Source organism: Rana temporaria, chromosome 2, assembly GCF_905171775.1.
Source record: "Rana temporaria chromosome 2, aRanTem1.1, whole genome shotgun sequence".
Classification (NCBI taxonomy): domain Eukaryota; kingdom Metazoa; phylum Chordata; class Amphibia; order Anura; family Ranidae; genus Rana; species Rana temporaria.
The window spans coordinates 395581263-395595834 of record NC_053490.1 but is presented as its reverse complement, the minus strand read 5'-3'; the positions used below and the strand labels follow the sequence as shown (position 1 = coordinate 395595834).

Here is a 14572-nt window from a genome sequence, read left to right as displayed (position 1 = left end):
AGGAAGGGAGGAGAAATCTCTCTGTTGATCTAATGCTTTCCACTCATTGAAATTGAACATTGGCCAGAAGAACACCTACAGCTAGTATTATGTATAATATCCAAATTTTGTCATATCATGGCCTATTCATAAATGATTCAGAACAGATTTTCAGTTTACCTGGCCACCATTAGAGGTTGAAAAAATCCTTGTTGTTCCTCCACATTGTTTTACATACCACAGGAACCAAAGAGCTGAGACCTCATGAGGCTCGGATGTCACATTTACATTCACAAAAAGTGTTGCAAATTTCTTAGCTGTACTGTAATGTAATAGAAAGAAGCAAGTTACACTAAGTACACGGCAGCTTTATTTAAGCCCATACATTATAAATTCGCTGTATGCAGGGGCGGACTGACAACTCATGGGGCCCCTGGGCAATAGAAGATTATGGGGCCCCCGGGCAATAGAAGATTATGGGGCCCCCGGGCAATAGAAGATTATGGGGCCCCCCGGCTTACAGATGGCCACCACGACAGAAGGCAGTGCAGAGGCGGGGCAGCTAAAATCTCGGGATTTTCACATCAAAAGCATGTCAGTTTAGGACATATCAGGGACAGATGTAAAAACAAAACACAGATTTTGACTTACTGTCCCTGGTTTTACTGAGCCTGGAAACCCTGATGGGGCCCCCTAGTGGCATGGGGCCCTCGGGCAGTGCCCGAGTGCCTCAATGGTCAGTCCGCCCCTGGCTGTATGTGAAAACAAAATTAATAAAGAGCAGATTCACATAGGAAGCCTAATTTTAGAGGTAACTTTCTCTCAATTTACCAAAGAAACAAATATGAAGAAAACTAACAAAAGTACAAATTGAACTACACTACATCAAAACATAACAGCAGTGTTTTATCCAATCATTAATAGCGGTTGAAAGTTTGTAAAATTTTTATATAAAGCCCAATTTTTTTTATTTGGATAGGGATACGCTCTGTTAGATTTTTCCTGTAGTCTGTGTTCCCAATGAGGGATTCACCCACTCTATGTGCCTTGTTTCATTTTGTTGTGGGGCTCTTCTAAAGGCCCATACACATGGTCGGACTTTTTGCCAACAAACTTCAAAATGAGCAAGTTTTCAAAAAAAATCAGACCGTGTGTACGCTCCATCGGACAAACTTTTTCGGTTTTCATCGGACAAAAGTTCGCTCTGCAAACGGACAAACTTTTCGACAACAAAAGTCAGATGGTGCCTAGTCCGACCGTGTGTACAGCAAGCCATCGAACTTTTGTTTGAAGTCAAAATCAACCAACAATAGCAGAAGTTGACCAAAGGGTGGCGGTAAAGAGCAGAAAAGAGCAGAAAAACCACGTGATGTTGGGAAAGTTTTAGGAAAGTTTTTTTTTTTAACAGTAGATTTTTAGGAAAGTTTGCAGAAATGTCCATGCGTGTGTATGCTATGGGTGTGCCCGGCCAACTCCCTTCGGACAAAAATCCAAGGAAAAGTTTGTTTGAAGTCTGACCGTGTGTACGAGGCTTTAGAATCAAGACCAGACCCGAAGAGCCTGGTAAGGATTGTGGGGGGACCCCACATTGTTTTTTTCCAGACTTTCCTATTGCCGGCATTTTTTTGTTTACATCTCAGGTCTCAGTGGGGAAGTCCGCTGACAGCTGATGAGCCATTGGTTTTTAAGGACGTGGCGGCCGGCTTCCCGGGCCCGCTCCTTAACAACCAGCTACTCTTCACATAGAATTTGTATCAGTCGCTAATTTTTTAACCAATGCGAATTTGAATTGTTCTGAAAATTGAGTTTTTTAGAAAATTAATAAACAAAACTAAATTAAACAAAGCGAATTCCGAAATGAAACAAAATGAAATTAGGACAATAACAAATCTATCTGAAACAAAACACAATTTTCCATTCTGCACGTGTCTAAACTCTAGCAAATGTTTTGGGGGCAATAAGCCTCAGAGCAGTATTATCTTTTTTCATTATTATTACATGTACTCATATAGCACTGACAATTTTATGCAGAGCTTTACATGTACTGTATATTGTACATTCACATCCAGCCCTGCCCTCAAGAAGCTTACAATGTAAAAGTAATAAAACGTTGCGCTTACCACTGTGCCTTTCTTTACTGGGTATACTATTTTGAAAACTGGGCTTTAGCTGCTGTTCTCCTGATGTCTAAGCACTTCTAGTCCCTGAGCTCTACTCTGCTATTTGTTTTGAAGTCGTCGGTCCTCAGAAGTCTTTGCTGATGTCCAGACTACCCTGCACCCTGCAGATCAGAACTCAGAGAAGTGTGTGTTCAATGGAAAACAGTTGTGGGAGCCCAATTTTGCAGCCGCATACCCAGCAAAGGATCACAGAGGTGTCACTTACGCATTACCTTTAAATCACCCAAAACTTTATAATTATAAGATGCCATGTGATTACAGCCTAAGTCTTGGTAGGTCTTACGTTGTCCAGCACAACTTGTCAATAAGTTCTTTCATTGTCATCTTATCCCACTCCTCAGCATGTGGTGCCATCCATGGAGCTTCATAAGGAATCTGTGACATATAGTAAGTAAAATTAACATAAAAACGTATTTTAAAAAAATGGAGGTGAAGCAAGCAATACCACGTACATAAAAATAATGAGTAGATACTGTATGTAGAATGGATCCGGGCTTGAGCCCACAATGGTGGTTCACACCTTAACCCTAATACTGGGTTGGCCGTGTCAGACTGAGATTGACTTTGTTTTTACAAATTTCCATCACTGCCAGCTTTCCATATATTTGTTGAATAATCCACCATATGTCACATGATCAGTATTTTTTTTACCTGTGCTGGGAAAGAGAAGCACTCCTTTTTGAAAATGCTCTCCTTTAAGTGCCTTATAGACTTTGAGATATCAAATTAATGCTCTACTCAACCCATAAGGAAACATTTAATCTTGAGCATGCCCCATAGACAACCAACTATGTGCGTCAATTTTGTTTCTTTAAAGACAATATTTGAGTATGTTTTGTAGTTTGCACAGAAAATCTAATTTTCATTGATATACATTTTACTTTGCACTGAAAAATGAACAATTTTTCAATTACATTAAAAACTGTAGAATTATTTATTTGTTTATAAGTAGACTATTGCATGCTAAGGCTTGCCTCTTAATGACATGTTACCTCTTTTCCCATTTCATCCATGGTCCTCCATAGATTGTTGTAATCCAAGTAAACAACTGGGTTCCACATAGGAGGGAATGCACCTTTGAAGGCATATGATTTACCCTACATGATTATAAATGAAAAGGAAAATAATTAATGCAATCATAACAGACAGCTTCCATTTAGCAAAATGCTTTACAAAAAAGATGACTGAATCTGTTGCAATGTACTAGTGTCAATGTGTATACAGTTTGTGTATGCAAACATATATGGTATATACAGTATCTCACAAAATTGAGTACACCTCTTACATTTTTGTAAAATGGAAGCCATCTTTCTGAACATCACTAATTTCTTGTCACTTCGGATGTCACTTCACTGGATGGACTTTATTTGTTTTGCATATTATAATTAATTGATTGTTTAGCACAACTTTTTTTTTTTAATGATTTGATTGATGCTGTGCATACCTCACAGGAAGTTGCGGCTTGGTTTATTTATTGTATCACTTACAATTTTTCTGACAGGGCAGTAATAATCCCTTTTTATAATTTATTTCTCAAGACCTAAACCCTATTGAGCATTTGTGGGGCAAACGGAAGGTCTCTAACATCCACCAGCTCCGTAATGTCATCACGTAGGAGTGGGAAAGGACTCCAGTGGCAACTTGTGAAGCTCTGGTGAACTCCATGCCCAAGAGGGTTAAGGCAGTGCTGGAAAATAATGCTGGCCACACAAAATATTGACACTTTGGGCCCAATTTTGACATTTTCTAATAGAGGTGTACTAACTTTTGTCACATAAAATTTAACCGGAACAAGCCAATGCTTACGACGGTGATGTCATACTACGCAAATTCCTATTCGCGAACGAATTACGCAAACGACGTAAAAAATTCAAAATTGGTCGCCGGAACGACGGCCATACTTAACATTAAGTACGCCACCATATAGCACCTTTAACTATACGCTGGAAAAAGCCGAACGAAAACTACGTAAAAAAATGCGCCGGGCCGACGTACGTTCGTGGATTGCCGTAACTAGCTAATTTGCATACTCGACGTGGATTTTGACGGGAACGCCACCTAGCGGCTGCCGAAAAATTGCAGCTTAGATCTGACGGCGTACTAAGACGTACGCCTGTCGGATCGATCCCAGATGCCGTCGTATCTTGTTTTGTGGATACGACGCAGGAAATTTTAAATTACGCCGGTGTATCAGTAGATACACCGGCGTAATCCTTTTGTGGATCTTCCCCTATGCATGTTAAGAAATCTATATAATTTGCTGGAATCTTGAGGAAACCAGATATAAGTTGCCATTACTAATTTTATCTTACTTTATCGATTATAGCATATCTTCTATTCTTGCTTATACAAAAGTTTTCATTACACTATCAGAGAAACTTTATCAAAATATAAGGCCATTATATTAGTGCACTTAGAGGGATAACCCCCACCCATTACTGCTATGCCCTTATACGAGAAACTTGAAAATAACTCCCTTCTGTATATAAAAGCAGTCCATCTTAAAGCATACCTCTCATGCCCACCAAGGTATGATCTAACATTACTGGCAAAGGTCTTGATTCGCAAGGCTTCGATAGCAGTTAAGGAATAAGATTATAAAAGAATTGCCCTATAAAGAAATTGACCGATTTACTAAAACTCTGTTCTGTAACAGAGCTATTTACACCAATCCTATTGCACACTTCCAGGTCTGTGGAATAGTGTGCCCCCCACTGCCCATTATGGTTTCACCCACCAATGCATACAGTGCCTTGAAAAAGTATTCATACCCCTTGAAATTTTCCACATTTTGTCATGTTACATCCAAAAACGTGAATGGATTTTATTGGGATTTTATGTGATAGACAGGGCCGTCTTTAATGCAGGGCAAATGGGGAAAGTGCCCTGGGCCCTGTCACTGTTGGGGGCCCAAAGCAGCTGCTGCCCTCTTAGCCCACACTTGGCATACTTGCCGCCTGTCCTGCCGTGCTCTTGTCCCCAGCTGCATTACAGAAAGCAGAGCCACGGTCTGGTCAGCTTACATCCATTTCACTTGTTGCTTTATTCTATCCACACATCTCCACCCCCTGCACCTACCCTACCTCGCTCATCAGCAGTTTCTCTGCTGCTCTCCAGCAAGACTAAGGACCATCCATGAGATGGAGCCTCCAGGCTTCTGCTGTTGAGTGGGCGGGATGAGCTGAGCTCTGAGATCGTACCTGTCTCAAGAAGGGTGATGTGACAGTAGCTGTGAGCATTGTGGCTTAGCTTGCAGGCAGCTCTATGCTAAGTCTGCTGAGCTACAGCAGTTACAGAAGAGCCAGCTGTTATCTTAAAAATAGGAAGATGTTTTTTCATGTAGCATTAACACCCCCCGGTGTGTGACTTCCCACCCTCTCTAGTGTGTGCCCTTCCAACCCCACATGGTGTGTGCCCTCCTGACCCCCCAGTGTGTGCCTTCCCACTCCCTCTGGTGTGCGTCTTCCTGCCTCCCCTGGTGTGTGCCCTCCCTACTCCCCCTGGTGTGTGACCTCCCAACCCCCCTGGTATGTACCCTCCTTCCCCCCCCTGGTGTGTGCCCTGACCTTCCTGGTGTGTGCCCCTCAGAACCCTTGGTATGTACCCTCCTGACCCCCCTGGTGTGTGCCCTCCCAACCCCCTAGTGTGTGTCCTCCTGATCCCTGTACTGTGCCATTCCGACCCCCCTGGTGTGTGCCCTCCTGCCCCCCCCATATTTTGCCCTCGCTCCCTGCACCCTCCTGACCCCTTTTACTGTACCATGCTGACCCTCTTATACTGTGCTCTCTTGATCCCCTGTCCTTTTCCTTACTGATCCCTGTACACTTTCCTACACTCTAATCAACTCTGTACATTGCCCTACAGACATGTTTCTGGTGTGTCAGTATGGTACTGACTCTGTATCTGCGGACATGTTTATGGTGTGTCAGTATGGCACTGACTGTATATGCGGACATGTTTCTTATGTGTCAGTATGGTACTGACCCTAACTGAGTTGGTGTTTGCGGGCTTATTTATGGTGTGTACGTTTGGTACCTATTTTGTGTCTGCTGACGTGTTTTTGGTGCGTAAGCATGGTAATTATTGTTATTCCACAGGCATGTGTTGTAAAAAATAAAGGATGATAAAAATGGATAAAAGGCTGTAACCTTCAGCAACCAATCAGTGAGCAGTAAGGATGTTCAGTAACTTCTGGCAACTAATCATTGAGCGGTAATGATGTGGTGTAACCTCTAGAAACCAGTGAGTGGCAAAAATAAGCAGTAACCTCTAGCACCCAATTGGGGAGCTATGAGGATGTGCAGTATTCTTCAGCAACCAATCAGTAAGCAGTAGGAATGTGTAACCTCTACCAACCACGCAGTGAGTGTGAACCAGTTCTTTATGTTTACATGATTAAAGTTGTTTTAGATAAGTCTATGTGCGTGTTTATTGAGATGTTGAGATGGAGAGCCAAGAAAATGTTTGCCCAGGGTCCAATCAATATTAAAGACAGCCCTGGCTAGACCAACACAAAGTGGCACAAAATTTTGAAGGGGAAGGAAAATGCTATCTGAAAAGTCTAGCGTGCATTTGTATTCAGCCCCCCGGAGTTAATACTTTGTAGAACCACCTTTCGCTGCAATTACAACTGCAAAAAATAGCTCAAGCTCTATCGGATTGGATGGAGAGCGTCTGTGAACAGTAATTTTCAATTTGATTTAGGTCTGGACTTTGATCCAAACCATTCCATTGTAACTCTGGCTGTATGTTTAGGGTCGTTGTGCTGCTGGAAGGTGAACCTCTGCCCCAGGTTCAAGTCTTTTGCAGACTTCAACAGGTTTTCTTCTAAGATTGTGAAACTCTGGTTAAAGATAGTATACGCACCCCTTTACCTTCTCAAACCACCACTGCACACAGGATTAAACCACCACCCGAGAGGGTTAAACATCGAACTTGATTTGAACTGCTTCATTAGTAATATATAATGGATTTCTATTACTAATCACATCCACTTTCACATGGTGGGGTGGGGTTCCCCTTTAGGATAAATAAAATAGGAGTGGGTTTACTGAACACTGTTGGAATTGCCTAGGAGACCTTGGAGAGTTTTACTAAGCTTTAAATGCCAAGCATGTGAATGTAAGGCACATTCTTGTGGTGAGTGCAAATCCTTAAGGGGGCAGAGTCACAGAAAAACAATTGGTGTGGTGGAAGCATTATATCAAGTTTTTTTGAGAAGATTGCATGTTTGTTTAACTTTGAAGCACTTGGAAAAACACTACAATTTATGGACTTGATTTTTTTTTATTCTTTCCACACTTTAGGTGTTGGTTTTGGATGACCAATTATGAACACTTGTTTAGAGAGAATATATCATTTGTAGTATATATTTTCTATATTTTCTTTTTATTCACATGTTTAATAATTTTTTGACACTTTTTCACGTGGCGATTTAGATGTTTTAGATATGTTTATATGATTTATGAACACAGCTCTACAAATTTTTCATTTACATTTTTGCATATATTTCTTCTAAGATTGTCCTGTATTTGGCTCCATCCATCTTCCTATCAACACTGACCAGCTTCCCTGTCCCTGCTGAAGAAAATCATACCCACAACATGATGCTGCCATCACCATGTTTCACATTGGGGAATGAAGTGTTCAGGGTGACATACAGTGTTAGTTTTCCGTAACACATAGCGTTTTGCTTTTAGGCCAAAAAGAAAAATGTTGGTCTCATCTGACCAGAGCACCTTCTTCCAAATGTTTGCTGTGTCCCCAACATGGCTTCTCGCAAACTGCAAACGGGACTTTTTATTGTTTTCCTTTCAACATTGGCTTTCTTCTTGCCACTCTTCCATAAAAGGCTTAGATTTGTGGACTGCACGACTAAGGCCTCGTACACACGACCGAGTTCCTCGGAAAAAAACAGCAAGAAACTTGCTGGGAGATATTTTTTTGCAGAGGAAACTGGTCGTGTGTACACTTTCGTCGAGGAAACTGTCGAGAAACTCGACGAGCCAAAAAAAAGAGAGCATGTTCTCTATTTCCTTGACGGGAATGGAGAAAATTGGCTAGTCGAGTTTCGACGGCTTCACAAGGAACTCGACGAGCAAAACTATGTGTTTTGCCTGACGAGTTTCTCGGTCGTGTGTACGAGGCCTAATAGTTGTCCTGTGGACAGATTCTCCCACCTGAGCTGAGGATCTCTGCAGCTCCTCCAGAGTTACCATGGCCCCCTTGGCTGCTGTCTGATTAATGCTCTCATTGCCTGGTCTGTCAGTTTAGGTGCGACCATGTCTTGACGACCATGTCTTGGTAGGTTTGCTGTTGTGCCATACGCTTTCCATTTTCGGATGATGGATTGAACAATGCTCCGTGCGATGTTCAAAGCTTGGGATGTTTTTTTTCTTACAACCTAACCCTGCTTTAAACTTCTCCACAACTTTATCCCTGACCTGACTGGTGTGCTCCTTGGTCTCCATGATGCTGTTTGTTCACTAGGTTCACACAGGTTCTGTAACTAATTCCGAGGGCTTCACAGAACAGCTGTATTTATACTGAGATTACATTACACACAGGTGGACTCTGTTTACTAAGTAGGTGACACTGAAGGCAATTGGTTCCACTAGATTTAAGTTAGGAGTATCAGATTAAAGAGGGCTGAATACAAATACACGCCACACTTTTCAGATATTTATCTGTAAAAAAATCTGGAAAACCATTTATCATTTTTCTTCCACTTCACAATTATGTGCCACTTTGTGTTGGTCTATTACATAAAATCCATTTAAAATCCATTACGTTTTTGGTTGTAACATGACAAAATTTGAAAAATTTCAAGGGGTGTGAATACTTTTTCAAGGCACTGTACATCACTATTGTGTCCTGAAATGCTTAGGGGGCATAAGGACCAACTCAGTGTGGAATTGGATGGGCATCTGGGACTCTACTACAGAATAAAGTTTTAGCAAACCTGCAGTAATAAGGGTTAATTTGTTAAGGGCATAAAGAATGTTCACATGCAGGTGAAGTTGCACTCTACAAGAGAATTTGGCCCAGAGCTTAGTGAATGATTCACTGTTCAAAGAATACCCAATCATGTGCAAGGAATTAAGAAACATAAATCATTTTTTTTTGCACATAATTGGATGATGGAAGTCAGTAGAGCTTCACCTCATTCACAAAGCTCTGGGGCAAATTCCCTTGAAAAGTGCAAATTTCATTACAACATTAACAGTTTATTTACCTTTGGTAAATTACCCCATAATGCCTTTATTCTTGCTCTCCTTATTAAAAGCTTTATATTGCTCCATTTTTCATGTCACAGCTCTCTAGCAATCCTTTGGTAACAGCTTGGAAACATTTTGTAAAAATGCATTTATTTACCATATATTCATTTAATTATGGCTGACCTCAGTGAGTAAAAAAAAATAGAAAAATGTTGTAATAATGGAAGGGAGTTTGAGGCCCAGATTCACAAAGCACTTACGCTGACGTATAACATGTTACGCCGACGTAAGTGCAAATGTGCGCCGGCGTATGTGTGCGCAGACCCACAAACCAACATTCGCCTAAAGACAGGCTACACCCCGCCGACGTAGCTTGCACACGCCGGCGTAGGGTGGGCGCACATATGGGCTGGGCGCATGGTGCTGCTCCCATTGATTAGCCATTCAAACATGCAAATGAGGGAAATACGCTGATTCACGAACGTGCGTGTGCCCAGCGCATGCTACGCGAGATGCGCGCAAGTTGTACATCCGGCATAAAGTTATTCCCCATAAATGAGGGGCAACCCATCAACAGACATGCACAGGTCTGCACCAGGGAACACAAGCCGGCGTATTGTACGTTGGACGTGTGTCTGGCTGGGCGTACGTTATGTTCACGGCGTACGCGGTGATCCTGCGTAGCTTATGCAGTTGTGCCGGCGTGGTTGTGAGCAGGCGCAGGAGGGTGCTGTGCAAGCGTCCATGTCACGGCGCATGCGCAGTTGGTGATACGTACCTGTCTGGCGCTCGGCCCATCATTTGCATGGGGTCACGCCTCATTTTCATGGGTTCACGCCCACTTCCACCTACGCCGGCGTGCGCCTTCGAAACCCACGCCACGCTGGCACAGCGTTGGGAGCACTGGCTTGCTGAATGCAATGCTTGCCTCTCCGCGGTAGCATAATGTGTGCCTTGATCTCTGTGAATCTGGGCCTGTGCTGAGATTATGTAACTTTAGCATACGTGTGCAGGAGTTAGGCTGCGTACACACGATCAGTCCATCCGATGACAACGGTCCGAAGCTGACTGATGGTCTGATGTGCCTACACACCATCGGTTAATGAACCGATAGTGTCACAACGCGGTGACGTAAAACACAACGACGTGCTGAAAAAAAACGAAGTTCAATGCTTCCAAGCATGCGTCGACTTGATTCTAAACATGCGCGGGTTTTTAACCGATGCTTTTGCATACTAACGATCGGTTTTGACCTATCGGTTAGGCGTCCATCGGTTCAATTTAAAGCAAGTTCTCATTTTTTTGACTGAAGGATAACTGACCGATGGGGCCCACACACGATCGGTTTGGACCAATGAAAACGGACCTTCAGTGCGTTTTCATCAGTTTTGACCGATCGTGTGTACACGGCCTTACACAATCCATGATTGCCCAACGGCCAAAGAGGAAAGGCACCAGATCCTGAAGACATGGCAGAGAAGATGGAGGGAATGACGCTAGGTTCACACTTGAACTTGAGCTTCTTCAAGCTTTATTTTTTTCACAGTTTCGGACGTTTTCTGGCATTTGTTTTGGCAAATGAAAGGTTAGTTAGTAGGAGAAGGAGAGGCAATAAATTGTACAAAGGCTAAGGCAGGCCATAGATTATTTGATTTTTTCGTAGGCTCTAGGAAAGAAAAAAAATCGCTCAATTCCCCCATCAACACAGTCAGTGTCATGTAAAAATCCGACATGCTGTTTGCACCCAAGTCAATCGATGGATTGACTTGGGTACAATTATCCTGCCCATAGATGGTTTGATTCTTGGCCAGTCCCTGTTGAAATTGCAGAGAGACGAACCATCTATTGCCGGCTTTATGCAAATTTTTAGCTGTTTTTCAGGCCCTTCCAGTACAGTCTACAGGCATCAGATAATGCCTCAGGGGTGCTTATGTACTTTTTTGACAGACGAGCATCAAGTGACACAAGTGTGAAGTGGTACCATTGAATATAATGGGGATCTAAGGGCCAGATTCACAGACAAATACGTTGCTCCCCCACGGCGTAACGTATCTGATTTACGTTACACCGCCGCAGGTTTACAGCGTAAGTGCCTGATTCTCAAAGCTCTTACCTGTAAACTTGCGGCGGTGTAACGTAAATCCGCTCGGCGCATGCCTGCCTAATTCAAATGGGGCGGGCACCATTTAAATTAGGCGCGTTCCCTCGACGAACATTCTGCGCTTGCTCCGTGTTAAAATTTCCAGACGTGCTTTGCGCGAAATTACGGCGCCCCAACGTTTTTTTTGAACGGCGACGTGCGTTACGGCGTTTCGTATTCCCGGATGTCTTACGCAAAAAAAAAATCGAAATTCGAAGCGGGAACGACGGCCATACTTTAACATGGCTGATCTAAAGATAAGCCATGTTAAAGCAGGTGTAACTTTGCGACAGGAAAAACCGATGAGCGACGACGTACGAGATTGCGACGAACGCGCGGATCGCCGTAACTAGTCATTTGCATATTCTACGCCGACCGCTATGGAATCGCCACCTAGCGGCCAGCCTAGAATTGCATCCTAAGATCCAACGATGTAAGTCAATTACACCTGTCGGATCTTAGGGCTATCTATGCGTAACTGATTCTATGAATCAGCTGCATAGTTAGGACGGGCGGATCACAGAGATACGACGGCGTATCAGGAGATACCCCGTCGTATCTCTTCTGTGAATCTGGCCCTTAATGTCTAGCATTAAAGTGTTTTGGGAAACACATTTCAAACCTCTCAGGTGTCAACTGGATCTGAGCGTGGATTAGGGTTGCCACCTTTTCTTCAAGTCAAACCCGAACACTTAAGCAGTGCACAGCAATTTTTTTTATACATATAATTTTGCTAATTGATAACATTTCTAATCATATGAAGTTACAAGAGTCCCCTTTTACATCAGAGTTCACAGAGTTCCCGTTTTACACCTGGGTCCACAGAGTTCCCCTTTTACATCTGAACTCGCAGAGTTCCCTTTCACTGTAAGGGGGTACTCTGCAGACTCTGATGTAAGGGAGAACTCTGGGGACTTGAACATAAGGGGTGCTCTGGGAACCCTGATTTAAGGGGGAACACTGAGAACTCTGATGTACGGAGAGGACTCTGATGTAAGGGGGAACACTGTGGCCTCTGGTGATGTAAGGGGTGCTCTGAGAACCCTGATTTACCTTACTGTACTCACTAATGCCCCGTACACACGATCACTTTTTGTGATGAAAAAAAATGACATTTTTAAAAACGTTATTTAAAATGATCGTGTGTGGGCTAAACATAATTTTTTGTCTTCTGAAAAACAACCAAAAAAAATTCGAACATGCTTCAATTTTTTATGTCATTTTTTAAAATGTCATTTTTTGTTTGGTAAAACATGACGTTTTGAACCCGCACATGCCCAGAAGCAAGTTATGAGACAGGAGGTAAAACTACCATTCATAATGGAGTAAGCACATTCATCACGCTGTAAGACAAAAAAGCATGAATCGTCTTTTACTAACAAGTAACCAGCTAAAAGCAGCCTCAAGGCGGATAGAACTTCCCCTTTAGAGTGCCGTCGCTTTGTTCATCATTTTTCAAAAACGATGGTGTGTGGGCAACATCATTTTTAATGATGAAGTTGGAAAAATGACATTTTTTTTCATGATAAAAAATTAAATTTTTTTTTCATCACAAAAAGTGATCGTGTGTACGCGGCATCAGAAGCAGGAGAGAGAAGGGGGAGACTGCAGTCACAGACAGGGATGGATGGTGAGCTCACTCGACCCCTGGCAGTCAGCATCTCTCATCCAGATGTATCTGAGGTTGCTGGACTTCAAATTTCCTGCCCCCACTTTCCTTTTTGCAGACACAGAGGGGTAGGAGCAAGAAGAAGAGGAGCAGATCGAGCCCTCTCTCCTCTCCCATTTGTGTGTGTGTTTGGGGGGGGGTTGTTAGTGCTGGCTTTGGGCAGCGTGAAAAAGTGTAACAGACACTCTCAGCTTAGACGACTGCAGCCAGCAACCCTGCTGGGAAGCCATAGTCCAGTCTGAATAATGTGTCCAGGTTTCAGGCAGTCTGAAACCCGGATGCATGATTCCAAACTGTCCAGGTGAATCCCGGATAGGTGGCAACCCTAGCGTAGATCTGTCAGCACAAGAGCAGTTTGGGAGGTAAGACTGACATAATGTATGAATACCCTCTAAGTACTTGCACATTATAACAAAGCCCCTCCCCCAGCCTATGATTTTTCTCCACTTTCATTTTTGTCTCACTCCATTCAAAAGCCTGTGTTTACTAGTCCACTTTACAATGGTAGAGCACAATAACTAAAAACGTGTCTCTAATTAACCAGTAATACTAGCTTATAAGGGCTCAAGTCCTGCGGGAACGTGTGGGAACGGAGTTCCTGCACTTTTTTCACAGCAGGAACGCAGTTCCCTTTGCAGGACTAGAGCAGCCAAGCCAATCCTTCACTAAGCGGTGATGCCCAGCTCGAGTCACTATCAGGGGCAGGCGAACCTTAGTAATCCTTTGTTACTGGCCGCTTCCTGTATATGGATTCATCGGGTAGTGTGCGGGTATTCCGTCACTTCTTCGATGCCGCAATGTCTCCTGGGAGCTTTTGTCATTGTTCCCAGGAGACATTGCGGAGGTCTGCCGCGAGTTATCACGGGATTTAGAAAGAACTGTTCAAAAAAAACCATACATGCGGTTTAGTAATTATGCATATGAGCGTATCATTTTTTTTTTTGGTGGGGGAGTGGATCTTGGGTGGGAGTTCCCACACTTTTTTCCCCAGGACTTGACCCCTGTAGCTTATACACTTTGGTGGACATGACAGGTTCACGTTTTATAGGAAATGTTCTGATACATTTAGCAATGTGTAATTTCCAAAGGCTACAACATCTGAATTTTCTGCAAGGGAACAGATGTCTGTTTACTTTCAGGCAGCTACTGATTTATCTCTCACCTATTGTCAGGTCTATTGACAAAGGCTTTGTGTACATATTATCCTTACGCTGTCTGTTCTCAGTTGCTATTGATTTCTTAGCGTAAATTTGCTCTTCATTTTGATTTGCTGATGGTGTAAAATAAAATGTTTCATATCTACACTGTAGCAAAATAAAACGTCAAAATAGATTACCACTAGATGGAGCCAAGAGCCCTCCTACTCATTTTTCTTGCTTCTAGGGAT

At 42.9% G+C, this 14572-nt stretch overlaps 1 protein-coding gene across 1 annotated transcript in view; it reads right to left on the bottom strand.

Annotated features, from left to right (window-relative positions):
* Positions 1 to 14572, bottom strand: part of LOC120927412 (amine oxidase [flavin-containing]-like) — a 163431-nt gene that overhangs the window by 51335 nt on the left and 97524 nt on the right. The window contains exons 4-6 of the mRNA XM_040338067.1: positions 3152 to 3256; positions 2443 to 2534; positions 160 to 301 (exon numbers count right to left, since the gene is read on the bottom strand). Coding sequence (XP_040194001.1) covers positions 160 to 301; positions 2443 to 2534; positions 3152 to 3256 — 339 coding nt within the window. The remainder of the gene's footprint in view (positions 1 to 159; positions 302 to 2442; positions 2535 to 3151; positions 3257 to 14572) is intronic.